The 14,678-nt window shown below is 42.0% G+C and overlaps 1 protein-coding gene across 17 annotated transcripts in view; it reads left to right on the top strand.

Annotated features, from left to right (window-relative positions):
• The window catches only part of DTNA (dystrobrevin, alpha), a 223,721-nt gene that overhangs the window by 161,565 nt on the left and 47,478 nt on the right, over positions 1–14,678 (top strand). For 10 of the 17 annotated variants that reach the window (XM_009331409.1, XM_009331421.1, XM_009331416.1 and 7 more), the window contains 5 exons: positions 842–996; positions 5,418–5,523; positions 8,023–8,189; positions 10,649–10,773; positions 13,932–13,940. In XM_009331409.1, the coding sequence (XP_009329684.1) occupies positions 842–996; positions 5,418–5,523; positions 8,023–8,189; positions 10,649–10,773; positions 13,932–13,940 (562 nt within the window). The remainder of the gene's footprint in view (positions 1–841; positions 997–5,417; positions 5,524–8,022; positions 8,190–10,648; positions 10,774–13,931; positions 13,941–14,678) is intronic. The other 7 variants (XM_009331423.1, XM_009331418.1, XM_009331414.1 and 4 more) reach the window with 1 other exon arrangement.

The following is a 14,678-nucleotide window of genomic DNA, read 5'->3' as shown; positions in this document are numbered from 1 at the left end:
TGTAGAAACTCAAATGTAGACTGAACTTAAATTATAAATTTTAAATTGAACACTGTTATAAATTGAACACTGTTTGTTCCTTAGGCTGCTTTAAGAATACGGAGCAGGGTCCATCCAGTGGAAGGCTGGAGTACGATCCTGATTTTTCGGGTCAGCAGCCCAGGGTCCTGTTGTCAGAAAATCCCTTCCAGGTTCCTGGAAATGAAGCAGCTGACATGACAGTCTGAAAAACGATAAATATTCCTTAGTCTGTGATCCCCTGCTAAGCTTAGGATACTTCTAAACAAGGGGAAAAGTAAAGGCTGAGAAACATGCATCTCTGGAGAAATAAAACTTTGCAATATTTTTATACATGAACAAAAAAGCAAAAAGGGGAGAAGAGTCAAAAGTAATGCATTTGAAAGACCTTCAGTGCTTTGTGTGTCCAAAACAATAATAACTGACTTAATGAACTCATTGTCAAGATTTATATTCGACATGGTAAGCTGGCAGTAGGCAAAAAGCTGATGTTGCATATCTTGTCAAATTAGATCCTTCTTATCTGATTAAATTACTGCCTCATGCCATGCATCAGACTTCGCTTCAAAAAATGACCACACACAATGAAAAAGAAGCAGGAATTTTTTAATATCAAAATCAGCTACTTTTTAATATGTAAATCATTCTCTTTGTTTTCTAGTGAGTGGGATTATAATTAAAGATGCAGTAATAGTGGATGTTTCCACAAGCAGAACATGTTGCTTAGTACTCCTTAGTTCAGATCAGATGATACTGAATTAAGAGCAAATCTGTAGCTCACACTGAAGTTGCTGTGTCCTTTTCTTGTCTTTTCCCCCCTCAGATATTTTCTCAATGATTTCTGACTCCAGTGGAGTGATGGTTTATGGCAGATACGACATGTTTCTGCGGGAGGTTCTCAAGCTGCCCACGGCTGTTTTCGAAGGGCCTTCATTTGGTTATACTGAGCAATCGGCAAAATCCTGTTTCTCGCAACAGGTAAATGAAGAGTGAGCATCCTAGACACAGGATCTCAGTCAGCCCCCTGAGCAGGCCAAGACTTTCTTCCTTTCTTACACATATGTGCATATTCACCCAGGAAACGCATGGCTGGGTGGAGGGGAGGTCCACTTTGCTAATTTCTGGCATGTAGGTTAGGTGCCTTCAACAGGAAGCTAATCTCTATAGGTTCCCCATATAACCATGGAGGAGAGAGAGAGGCTTAGTCAAAAAGTGATTCGGAGCAGGATCTTAACTTACATATTCCTAAACTAGGGAACCTGAGGAGGCTAACTTCCTAATTTAAGCACCTAAGTTAGATACTTACATTTAGGGGATATAAATACCCCAAGACATGCAATCCTCCACTCCAGTTGGTTGTTGTTGCTATAAGCATATATGAGACTTTAACTTCTCCATACAAAGCTCAACTCCCACTGAAAAGACAAACCATGTTTTCCAAGTGATGGTGTACACACAGGAGAAGTTTACAAGTGAGTAGAAAATTGCCTTAAACGTTTATTGAAAATGGGAGTCAGTACGTATTAGAAAATCCCTCGTCTCTTACAGAGAACATTGGTGAGGTAGGGTCAGGAAAGCAATGAATTTATCCTGAAGAAAATACAAGATTTTTCCACAGCTTACCAGACTGTAGGTGCACTGAGTACAGTGCGCTGCCTGCGGCTAATACCTAGCATTTCAAAAGATCCCATAATCAGGGCTGGTTGTCCACTTCTCCAATGGAGAAAGAGAGAATTCCCCTGGCTCTTGCCACACATCACACTATGTAATTCCATAAATATAAAGTAAAGGAAGATGCTGAAACTGGGAAAATGTTAGAAATAAAGTGGTATTTTCCTTCTCTTTATCCTTCCATTTGCTAACTGAATACTGTTGAACAAATAAGTTGAATGGAGCAGGAATAGCGTCATTTTCATGCAAAATAGAGTCTCATTTTTTGTTTTCCCTCAGTTTCATCTCTAATCAACAGGCACTCCAGTCAACTGAAAGGCATTGTTGAAATTCATTTATTGAATCATGTCCCAAATCGTTTTAAATGGTAATGTTTGCATATGTGAAACTAGTCTTGTTTCACAGCGGGAGACTTAAGACAGCACTTCATCTTATGTTGAAGAATTTACATAGTGAAGTGACTTTTGGTAGTTTTATGTTGAAATAATGAAAGAGCGCTCCTGCATGGCAACAGGGCATTCAAGCTTTGCATGTTGGACGTGGTATTATTATAGATGAAAAAAGCAATTTCTTTTCTTGAAAAAATGTCATTCAGGCCTCATTTTCTATCTAAGCAGCCATCAGAAATGGCACTTTCATTGCATCCAAATGAGTGGAACAGATGCACTAAGGTACCTTACCTCACAGTCTCCACTTAAAGCTAATGAGAGTTGGGTCTCCGACTGATGTAGGTACACAGCAGATTTACAAAGCTGCTGTTTTGCATCTGTAGGCAGCCAAGTGCTCTTGTAAATCTAGTCTAATATTTCACTTAAATTCACTTTATGTAATTCTCATTACATCTTCATTAGGGATGAACCAGAGTTTTGAAGTGAGACTCAAAACAACATGTCCCTATGACACCATGATAAATGATACTCACAGTCTTAGTCACACTCTGGGTCATTCTTTCACTCTCTCATATTGCACTTAGTGTTACCAAAAGTTGATACCTTCGGATAAGTTTGGCACTCTCTCTGTTGTTCTCAGTATGGATCACTCTTGCTTACCAGAAGCCTTTCAGCCCCCTGATACATAGATTCCTCAATTTCAGGGAAAGAAAAAATTCTGGGAATGATCTTCTGCTCACGGTGTCAAATCCATTTCGGTTTGCATCGGAAAGGATTCTTCCTATTGCAGAAATGTTTTATTATTCCCCGTTGTACTGGCTTACGTCATCAAACCATGTATTTTCCTCCATCTGTGAACCACTGCTAGATTGAATGTCTATTCAAAATAGAAACAACAGTGTTTCCTCATCAGCAAATTTATGGAACAGAAATGCCGAGCAAGTGACTTGATGTTTCAGAATACAAATCAAAAGGATCAAAAAGGCTCAAAAAAGAGTTTTATCGCCACCACTTTCCCCCATAGGTAGGATTAATGTAGTGTTATACTGTATTTGTATTAAAAAATGTCGTCATTATTATGAAAAGCACTTTTTATTTCTCTTTTTTTACTCCAAACTAAAAAGATAGATACTAACTTCATTTTCTTAGCACTTGGCTAAGTGTTATTCCACAAACCTAGACTCCATCTGCACGTAGCGTATATTTAGAAAACAGCTTTCAGTTTCAACTTTCCCAGCAGCTGAAAAAAACCTGCAGGAGGAAAATATGCCTTTTAAAGTGTATGGAAATTGCTCTGCTGGTGTCCTTTTAAGGGACACTGCTCTCTGTAATCCATAAAATCAGTGACCACCAGAGAAGTTCGGCCATAAAGCTGTCAGTGAAGCTAAGTTGCTTTATTTGGTGCAAATCAGGTTTTAAATTACAGCTGCATTCAAAAGCCTATTCCATTGTGGAAGAGCTGTTCTTGTCTCCCCATCTATTTGCTTGTTTAGACGGGTTGTGTGTTTGCTGCCAACTTATCTGCCTTCAAGAGCAGAGAGAAGACTTAAGGCTACTCAGCTCTGCAGTATGGGGCATTGGAGGACCCTTCTTTTCCTAGACTTAGTTCTGCCTTTTCTCCTCCTGTTCTCAGTTCTGCTGCAGACAGCACAGACATTTGCTGGTGGCATTGGTCAGTAAATCCATGCCAAACATCTGCAGCAGATCTCCAAAAGAAAGATCCTTTTCTGTGAGCTGATGCTTATAGTGTAGGAAGCCTATTCGGGAAGCGGTTATCCACTCTCCATGGGTGGGGAGATCGTTCGTACAGCAGGCAGGTGGTAGCTGTTTGCTTGGACTTTCATACTGCAGGTATTGTGGGAAAAGGTAGTATTTCAATGAGATTTAAGCTCATATTCTGGCCATTTCTGTTCATTAAAGAATCAAGACCATTTTCACAACTAGCCTGAAGTATTTTCTCTTCTTTTAGGGACAAATACCTTTATATATTTCCCAGTGTCTTGCAATAGTTCAGCCCTGAGACTGTTACAGATTGAGATGTTTTCCACTGATCGCTGAGTGTATAAGAGAAATAATGATTTTCTTTACGTCTGGTGGCAATTGTATATAAATGCGGCACAGACACTCCATCTGGAAATCTCAGCTCTTAAAAGCACCCCACAACACACAGAGATGATACATGTCACTGCATAGCTGCTATTTTGCTTCCTCATGGGGTAACCACGGTTCTTTAGCAAGTTAAAGCAGTAGCTTATGCAATCAGATATGAAAATTTAGCAATCCCTTTGGATATGGGAATGCTACTTAAATATGTATGTCTATAAATTATATCTCAACATTCTCAACAGGGCTCAATATTTTTGCATCTTAAATTTATTTTAAAGGAAGGCTCAGGTGCTGATTTCTGAAGGACTCTCTGTCCTTGACCACCCAGTAGCTGTGTACTTTAGTACACACTTACGTAGCCAGTATACTAGGTAGGAAAGAGCAAGTATTTATGGCGGCGATATCTCAGGCTGAAATACCACATCTAGGTCTGAAAAAAAAACAAATGAACTAAGATTTGTGCTGACTTTTTCCAGATGCCTAAGAAACTTAAGGGCCTAGATTACATTTTTTAAATCAACAGGGATATTTTAGAGTTTAAATCTCTCTGAAAGATAAAGGGTCATAGGCCTTTAAGTGCTTACAGGTGTGGAGGGTTTAGGAACAGTTGCAGTCCCTGAGTGTATGCAAACACAACATCCCACAATCAGAGCTCACCCATAACTAGTTGCCATCACTCAACAGACAAGCATAGTTTCTTAAATTACAGTAACACAATTGCCTGTGATGGTCTTTCCTTACCCTATATTTGTTTTGAAATTATACTCCCTTGTCATTATTTTCTTTCATTTTCTTTTTTGGAGTACCATCAGTCATTCTCTACAGTGGCTTTTCATGTGAAATTGGTAATACATAGTGATACCCTACATGCGCTTGTACTCGTTATGGGGTACTCAGAACACGTGAGAACATGAAGAGTTGAGAGTTAAGAGAGAACCTTATTCACAAAGCATCTTCAGGCAATGACTTTAGAAGAGAGTCTTGAAGTGAATGGGAGCTAGGTGTCTCCAACCCAGCCTTGTGAAAAGGACTGCTAGTCATCAGTAGTATACATTGTAACTACTAAAAATAGTCCAGAAAAGCTTCGCTAGTATCATTGTTCGTTTTGGTAAGCCAGGGCTACAAGCAGTGTCTGAAAGTTGTTCCCAAGTGTTTCTGTAAGGACTAGATAAAATCATTTTGATATGTCTAATTACTGATTCTTTGTGCATGTTTGTTTGCTTGTTTGAGCAGAAAAAAGTCACATTAAACACTTTCTTGGATACTCTCATGTCTGATCCCCCGCCACAATGTCTAGTGTGGTTACCACTTCTGCATCGACTGGCGAATGTTGAAAATGGTAAGTAAGAGCTGCTGCCAAAAAACAGTTACAAGAGTAAACTTTTGTGTGATGATTTTCTCACTCTGTAGATGATTTTGTAGGAGCTACTGTACTGGGCTCATTGACTCCATGTGCTATTTTTACAGTCACTGGTAAGATATTTAAAGAATCCTGTTGGCCATTCGGACAGGAACATGGCTTAATTTTTGCTATGCTCAGGAAATTATCCTGATCGTGTCCTCTCCTCCTGTGCTCTGGATAAGCAAAGAGCGATAGGATTTGGTCCATTCACACACTTACATTTGGTAAACTATCAAGGCCACAAATTAGCTATGACATATGGCAGCAGAGAAGGAACAGCTTGGCAGTTTCTGTTCATGCAATATTCTTGGCAGCAGATGTCCAGTGCAGTGCAAAATACCAACCAAAGGTCCTTATGAAGGATCTCCTCCTATGCCTACACTGCCAGACAATATACTCTGAAAAGAAAGTTCCAGATTCGTCCTTATTCTTTGCTTGTGTGAAAGATGAGGATTTAACTGTGAGATGCCTCTTCCTCCTCAAGGGTTGTCTTTCCCTGAAATGAGTAGATCACAGATTTTTAAGACAGGAAGGGACCATGGAGATCAACTCATTTGATTATTACACAGTGCGTGTTGCATGTCCCTGGACAGTTACATCTTCCTCAGCCTTCCAACTTCTTGGGCACCCAGGGAAAAGTCCACAGACACACAGATGTAGTCCTCCAGCCAAACCCCTTATATACTGTTTCTGTAGAAGGTGCTGCCACACTGAAAGTGCAGGGGCAGAGCTAGAAAGCTTGTGCATCTCATCTCACTCTGTGCACCACCAAATTGCAGCCCACAAACTCTGCACAGTTCCTCGTGTAGTTCTGGAGGAGTTCCCCAGCTCCAGTGCAGCCTTCTGCTGTCCAGAAGAACCAGCACTGCCAATATTAAATAGAAAAAAAACATGAGACAAGAAATGCCTTTTTACTGTCTTGTTTATCTGGGTGTACTTGTTCCTAAAGTGGCATTTCTTGCTCATGGTCATCAGGAGGCAATGACGCTGACAGTCATTATTCCAACACTTTAAATCTAGAAAAAGGAAGATTTAAAAATAGAGGAAGTTTATAGAAAAATTTTAAAGTATTAATTTAGCAAGATAAATAGATTTTTGTAAACAATTTTCCAGCCCAATATTTTGCCTCAGAGGTTGTTGTGTAAGGGGCTTGTTGAATATTCCTGTGTTATTGCTCCCTTGAAGGTTTACCTCTAGCGTAACCAAAGCTTTGGGACACTGCAGGGAAAAAGCGGGGGGGCAGGAGGAAGAAAAGATCATATATACTCATCCTGTTGGGCAATAAAAGTATTTATGCCGTATTTCCAACAAGAAAATGGGGCTGGTGGAAGGCGAGGTGTGCAGCCATTTTTTGGTGATAAAAGGAGAAGGAGGAAGTTGTATGTGTTCTTGTGCTAAATAAATCCCTCTTCCACTGAAAGGCACCAAGGTGGGTAAGGTGATGTTCCCAAGTCCTTCTTGGCTACAGAGCCACCTATCTACCTCACCTTCCTCAAGCTCTTGTCATCCAGCCCTGTCCCTCACCAGCTTCGCACTCTTCCCCAGACTAGAGCACTAACCCTTCCTGCTGCGAAATTCTGGCAAGGAATTAAAACCCTGACACGCTCAGCACTGATCCAAATCCTCCCAGACTGAACCTTACAACAGAAGAGCAGAAGGTGTCTGGGAACAAGGAGATGTACAGTACCCCGTGGTAAATTGGGTACATGCTGTAATGAGGAGAGAGGAACAGAAATAGCACTATTGCCAGGAAGGGGCTTCAGAATGTCGTGATTGGTGCCTTAGCGTGCTCAGTGACTTGAATCCTCGTTACTACCTGCTTCTGAGTGGAACGGAGAGCAGGACCACACGGGTCCCTTCAATGGCCAGCTTTCCAAATCTGGGCATCTAAAGCTAAGTGTTCAACTCCATATATAGGTACCTACATGACGCCAGTTGTACAGATGCGACAGCAGTAATTAAGAGACAACGACATGCCTAAGTACATTTTTATGCTTCCAGTAATCAGACAGCCAAGTTTGACTTTTCCTCTGAGGCGCATCACTGTAGCTCCTCACAGCACAGCAGAACATTCAGCTTCCCCCAATAATGCAGCTGAAGGGTGCAGGGGATTTTCCCACATATTAATTTCCTCTATCATGTATTCTGTTAGACACTGAACACATCTTTTGCTGCTGCGAGCAGGAGGTGCAGGCATCAGATCAGAAGTGATGAAGGGTTTGGTGCCCAGTGTAGGAAGCGTTGCCTGTGGCTCAGCACAAGTTGCTGGGCGGCTACTAGAGTTTTCACGGGTCAAAGCTGCAGGCAGCATCCGACGCTGCAGATCGCTAGAAACAAAGAAGGGATTCGCCCTTCAGTCTGGGGCTTTGTCCATAAACTTTTGCTGGGGGTTTCTCTGCTTTGGTTTACGGCTCGGCATTTCTCTCTCCTGCGCAGTCTTCCACCCCGTTGAGTGTTCCTACTGCCACAGCGAGAGCATGATGGGGTTTCGCTACCGCTGCCAGCAGTGTCACAATTACCAGCTCTGTCAGGACTGCTTCTGGAGGGGCCATGCCAGCGGTTCCCACAGCAACCAGCACCAAATGAAAGAGTACACGTCATGGGTAAGGGAAGGCTCGCACCTCGCTGCAGACTGCTTTGCCCTCCAGCCGGCGGAGGAGCCCCCGGCCGCAGCTCCGGGCAGCTGTCTGGCACGGAGAGGCCGGGAACCGGGCTGCCGGTTCAGATTGGTGACGCCGTCGGGGAGGCTCCGGCCTTGGGAGCCGTCGGGAGAGAGCAGAGGTGGAAATGGTCTTTTCTGGGTGAGGATCTGGGGCACCCGTGACGGTGCATGCTGCGGGGAGGGCAGCGCAGGAGGGGCTGGCAGCAGGGCGCCAGGCGCACAGCATTTTCTCCCATTCCCACAGGACTCACGGTAAAATCGTCATTGGCTTGCTCTGTTTGGCTACGTGTAAATGAAATGATGAATACTTAATGCTCGTTCATCAATATTTTCAGTCGAGTGGCTGCAGCATATGCGTAGCATTTGGGATGGTCCTGGCACTGTAGATTTGAGCGTGATCACAGCCTTAGATCCACAGTCCTGTTTACTGTAGAGAAAAACACACTTCAATCTTTTCGTTGTTAAACAAAATAATTCAATGCTTTTTCTAAGCTGAAAGAGAATTATCAACAGCTACATTAACCTTCTCTGAAGGACAACAGACCTGGGGTCTAAGCTCTCCACCGGCTGGAGCAAAGCCCCAACAGAAGCCCTTGGTCACGGAGCATCTCAATCCTTCAGGGTTCAAATCCAGAGACCAGCAGAAAAATCCTAACTAATCTCAAATATTACAAAAGTATATTGTTAGAAAAAAAGAAAATTATGCATATAGCAACAACTCACGTTTGTACAGCACTTTGTGTATTTTTTAACAAAGTTCTGAAGCTTCACACTTCTAAAATGTCTGTTTTTCTGTTGATGGAGCAGGCAAGGGTTAAATTTGACGTGGTTTGCTCTGTATGCCAGTCACACAGCCCTGCATCCCAGCCGATCTGGGTCTGTAATTGTTTTTGTGGGTCCTAATTGCTGCTTGTTGCATAGACACGAATGGCTTGAGTTTAGTCTCTGAATAGGAGAGTGCCCACCTCAATTCCTAACAGCAATTTATGCTATAAAACCATTTTTTGCTGTAGCCAGGGAGCTGTAATTAAAGGTAGGAAGTAATTGGAAAACTTAAGATTCCTGCTCAGCAGAAGACAAAAACGTGACTACATGCCTAGTGGTTTCAAATGTTTCCTTGTCAGAAACAAATGTTTTGCTTCACGTTTGAAATTGCCTTTCTGTAGCATTCATTAGCATTTGTTTAAACCTGGTTAGCATTCTCCATAATGCAGCTGTATCGAGCTCCACGTGCAGATTAAAGGTGTTCATGGGTGCAGTGGAACTCAACTGTTCTCAATTCAGAGTGAAATCGTATTTATAATGAAAGAGAATAAGCCTGAACTTTACATATTTAGGTTGGATTTCTGTAATAGAAATGTTTAGTTATTACCTTGATTACAGTCATAAGTCGATGCAGGATGTGTGTGCAGAAATACAATACCACTCCTGTTAAGTTCCAAAAAGATTTTTAAATTTCAGCGTGTAGAGCTGTGTTCTGGGGGGAGGAGTCAGTGTAAGGATCACTACCCCTGTTTTACCCGCAGAGGAGCTGAATCACAGAGGTGGGTTGGATTCCCTGAGAATCTCTCACACAGCCTAAAAGACACCCTAGATCTCCGAGCCCTTCCTTAGAAAAGTGTTCAACTGCAAAGAGTGTCCAAATAAAACTAGAAAGCAGAAAATACTCTTTTTTTTTTTTTAGTCTCGCTGATGGGATTTCAGGGTGAAAAGCATGCTTCTTGCACAGAGCCTCCCCATCTTTTGGTGACAGTGACAGTACGTCAGCCGCTTCTGGCGCGCTGCTGGCATGGTGGGGCAATTCCTGCCATGCACATGTCTCAAATTTCCCGTTCCCTGGTGTGGCAGGGGGTGCAGCAGCCACGGGAGGTGGAAGAGGAGCTTTATAAAAGCAGCTCAACAGTACAGGGTGCTGGAGCTGAGGAGGGAAATACTAGCGAGGAGAAAGAATATAGCAGCCTTGTGCCTGGCTCACAACTAGGAAGGAAACGGTGTCCCCTACAGTGTATCTATATGGACAGGCATACATAGATTTGTTCTGCTTGCACTCCCAAGATGGTGAGGTATGAGCCAGCTCCAGTCCAGGTGACACTAACTTTGTGCTGTCCTTCATTCAATACTACCTGAGTGCAGCATTGCAAAGAAGCCATGGCAACTGCATCTGTCCATATAGATATACCCCCCGAGCCTACTCTAAAGGTCCCCGAAGGTAAGAGTAATCTTTCCTCCGAACTGAGCAGTCTTTGCCTTACCAGACTCTCGGGGTAGGAGGGAGGCAAGGGGGATGTCAGTCGATAGATACGTAAGCCGTAGAGCTTCCTGTTGCTTTGTGCTTCCTATAGCAGAAACAGTATGCACCTTACTTGTCCAGATTACCTCTACCTTCCTTGTTCCTCCCAGAAATCACCTGCTAAGAAGCTAACTAATGCACTTAGCAAGTCTTTAAGCTGTGCTTCCAGCCGTGAACCTTTGCACCCAATGTTCCCTGACCAGCCTGAAAAACCTCTAAACCTGGCTCATATTGTGTAAGTATCTGTGTGCTGTAGAGAAAGTAAGCTTTGTCGTAGGAGTTGCTTACACCGAGTGTAGATGCTGTAGCTTTGAACAAAACGTGAGGCAGCTGTGGCGTACCAAGCTCAATGCATCAAGTGCAAATTTGCTGATAGGGGTATTTAATATAAAAATGTTCTTCTGGTGTGACTTCACTTGAAAAGTCAGTGGGATATGTACATATAACCAAATACTGGGACACAATGTTGGTATATCCCCATTCTCCTCAAGAGATATCCATGCAGTTTCATAGTTTCAGCACTTTGGGATGTATTCATGCTGAGAACATTAGTTTTTTCATCTAGAGACTCTCAACTTCAGTGTATCACAGGTATGTCTTGACACGAGGGACCAGAGAAAAGTGAAGTCTGACCAATTTTGTTGAAATCGGTGTCAGAGTTCTCGCTGACTTTAGTGGAGCTGTGGCTTCACCCAGCCCTGAAGAGTCTGCATAAGAAGTCACTTACTCAATCGCCAAGTCACTTGAAGAGAGTCTATTATCTTTACGTTTTGATATTTTGGGAAAGCAAAATTATTTTTTTGGTATAGTAGTTTATGTCACTACTTTTTCTGTGCAGGAGTCAAGAAACACAAAGCAGAGAGAAAACGTATTTGTGCAGGGTGAAGAAATTATCACTTTGGATACTTTTTTTTCTAAAGTTTGTCCACCGTCCATAGTGGCAGTTGCTCAGATTTTCTCATTTATCAGTTTGTTTTACCTTTGCTTCCTGGGTCCTTCAAAAAAAAAAAAGTTAAATTTTCCATAGAATTCAGGAAAAATCAAGACATGGTTTGGAAGAAAGTTACAAAGAAATTAACTTGGAAAAATGATTCCAAAAATGCTGTCTTTAAAGTATTTCTCTTATTCTGATGTATTTCTTAAGAAAATAGCTTGCTTAACCATCTTCCCAGGGGCCCTGACTGAAGCATTTCAAGCAGCAGCCATTAAAATTGTATTTGCATGCTGCATATCTGTGTTACTGGCTGCTGGAACTATTCCGGTCTGTAATTATTATACATACTTACTTTTGTCAGTGCTGAATGCTTTGTATGTAGCATCTTTAAGGGCAAGTGCACATCGGCCACTGTGGGCTGTGCGGCACCTGGAAAGTTCACCTAATCTACCTGACATTTTAAGGATAAATCATGCTGATGGTCCTCCTCCTGTGGTTATAGCAGAACTTTTTCAAGGCGTAAAAGAGTGCTCTGCTCTTCAGACACAAGGCGCCTCTGACAGATAGGTAGTGCCAAATCCCTGTTACACGACTGTCAGTTAAAACCCCTGCACCTCTTTATGGAGGTGTAATTGGAGGATGTTGTTCTGTGGAAGAAATCATCCGGAGCTGGATCTGCTGAGCTACCCTACTGCTGTGCGTGGTATAAAAGCCTGGCTCTGCTGGCAAGTTAGTGATAATTTCACAGGGCAGATTTTGGCCATCCTTTAGAGAAATGGAAAGAGACAGGGAGCATGAAACTGAAAGAGAAGCCTCTGTTCCCTGTTGGCTGGAGGCCCTCGAAGGCCTGGGGGTATCTCAGAAGACAACGGGAAGTAAAAACTGGGCTACTGTGAATGGATTAAATGCATTTAGGCAAGGCAAGGGGAAGGTACCATAATTGAGTAGGATCTGTTCCAAATCTTTGCTGTGAAATTAACACCTTCCCTTCTTCCTAACTATACAGACATAATTTAGAGTGATTGGATGTGAGAACAAACCACCATCTATTTTGCTTTATGATAGAGTTTCTCTTTAGTCATAGACTGAAGGTGATATAACTTGGCAATATATATTGGCTATAATGATACATGAGTGAAAAACCTGTAAGTTGTGGAGGTAGCATGATCTACAGCATAATTCACATAAATTAACTGAGGGGAGAGATATGCTACAGTACCTCACTGAGAATATCTTCTCGCTGATGTGATTTTTATTTTTAAACATAATGGAAGTTGAGAGAAACAGCTCTGGGCAGGAATCCAGGCAAAAAAGGGTTTATATGTGCGTTAAATGGAAGAATTTTGGCAACAAAACAGTATCCTTTTCTTAGCTTCTGGCTTCAATGGGGACAAGTACTCTCTGCATTACTATACAGCCTTTCCTTTTCATCGTTATTCCACTTTTGAGTGGTACCAGACAGAAAGACTGCATGGGTTTTTTGTTTTACTGGTGCCACACAAAATTTTCAGTTAGGCAAGAAACACATCTAAGGCTCATCTAGAGGAGTAGTTATCAAGATGTCATCAACCTGATGGAGGAACTGCCCCCACCAATGGAGGGGTCATTTTTCCTTTCTGTATGTAAGATTTGCAACAAAAAAGAAACACCAGACTGCAGAGATGACAAATAGTGTGGCCAGTGCATCATGAAGGTATTTTTCAAATGCATTCTGCACTGACCTGACTTCATTTCCATCTGAGTGTGTGGGAGCATTATTTTTGACATCAGTGTGAAGAGGTTAGACCAGCATGGAGCACTCTGGAAAATTCCTCTTATTTAATTCGGTTTATTACTGCGGGTATGTGTTACGCCATAACATGCATTTATTACATAGCATATTTCAATAGTATTAAGTGTTTTCTGCCTTCTTGAGGAAAGTTGCTTGAGTATCATCAGCTCACTTCTATCAGAAAGCTTAATCACTCATTTCCAGAAATTTAGAAATAACCTCAGAAAGATACACATTTATAGTCAATAGCTGAGTTTTCCTTTGCTTTACCGTAAAGTCTGCTGTTCTTGTCTTATCACATCACACAACTGTATATGTATGTTTGAACATCCATTTGATATTCAAGCTGAACCTGAGGAATGTGACAGTGGGCATCAGCCTTCAAGAAACTTGCCCTGGGAAAGCTCAGATTAGTTTAATATAGTTTTCTTCACATAAGAATTGACAAACTAATGTTAATCACAAAACCTTAGCAAAGCCTTGGAGTTTGTAGACATTTGTACGCAAGGGTAACTCGGCATATGTAAACAGATCAATGACCTTTTATGCGTAGAGGCACTCATGCTTTTTGCAGAATCAGAGGCATAAGAATGGAATATATCCAATGCACTACTTACTTAGACCACATACATATTAAACTGACAATGTAATTAATGATCTCTTTTCCATTTCATTTTGGCTGCAAAAGAGATACTTGGTGAGTATTTTCTTCTTTAGTACACTTCTTGGAGGAAGGAGCTTGGAAAAAATGCAATAACGTCATTATTACCAATCCTTAACTTTTTATCAGAGTCCAGAGCCAAATAAAAAATTGTCTTTGAATACAGAGACAGTGAAAGGGAAGAGCTCTTTTGGGGTTTAGAAACTTTCTCTTCCACCCCTATTTTGAGATAAAGCTTAGAGAAGACATTAACCCGAAGTGTGTATGTGGTGATTTGCTGAAGTCCGTGGGTGCCACATACCCACTTAGTCAGCAGAGGTGGACTGGGTGCAAGGCAAAGCAGAGCCCAAGCTCTGCCAAGGGAGCACTCCTCCTGCCTCCTTCTCTGGGGCAGTGTTGAGAACCAGCCTCTCCTGCCTTCTCCTCTGCTGTTTAGGACTCCACAGCCCAGGGTTGGACCCATCTTCCAGAAACCCCAGCCTGTGCCCCATTAGTTTTTGAATGTGTTCACTGGCCAGTGATTGCATTGAGAAAAGGAAAAATGCAGTAGTCGCACATAGTTGGTGTGAACTATTGCTCCTACATCAATTACCAGTTTACAATTCCCAGGCAACAAAATACCAGTTGCTTACCCATTAAATAAAATTAATTTCTAAGTATTCTGTCAAAGTTTATTTTCAAATCTCTGTATTTCAAGACTTACAACACAATGACCTTTCCAGTGGATTGGCTCTGGTGATGGCCTCATCCAAGCTCTTCCTAGCTCTGATGAAG

Source organism: Pygoscelis adeliae, unplaced genomic scaffold, assembly GCF_000699105.1.
Source record: "Pygoscelis adeliae isolate BGI_AS28 unplaced genomic scaffold, ASM69910v1 Scaffold108, whole genome shotgun sequence".
Lineage (NCBI taxonomy): Eukaryota > Metazoa > Chordata > Aves > Sphenisciformes > Spheniscidae > Pygoscelis > Pygoscelis adeliae.
This window is presented reverse-complemented; position numbering and strand designations above follow the sequence as displayed.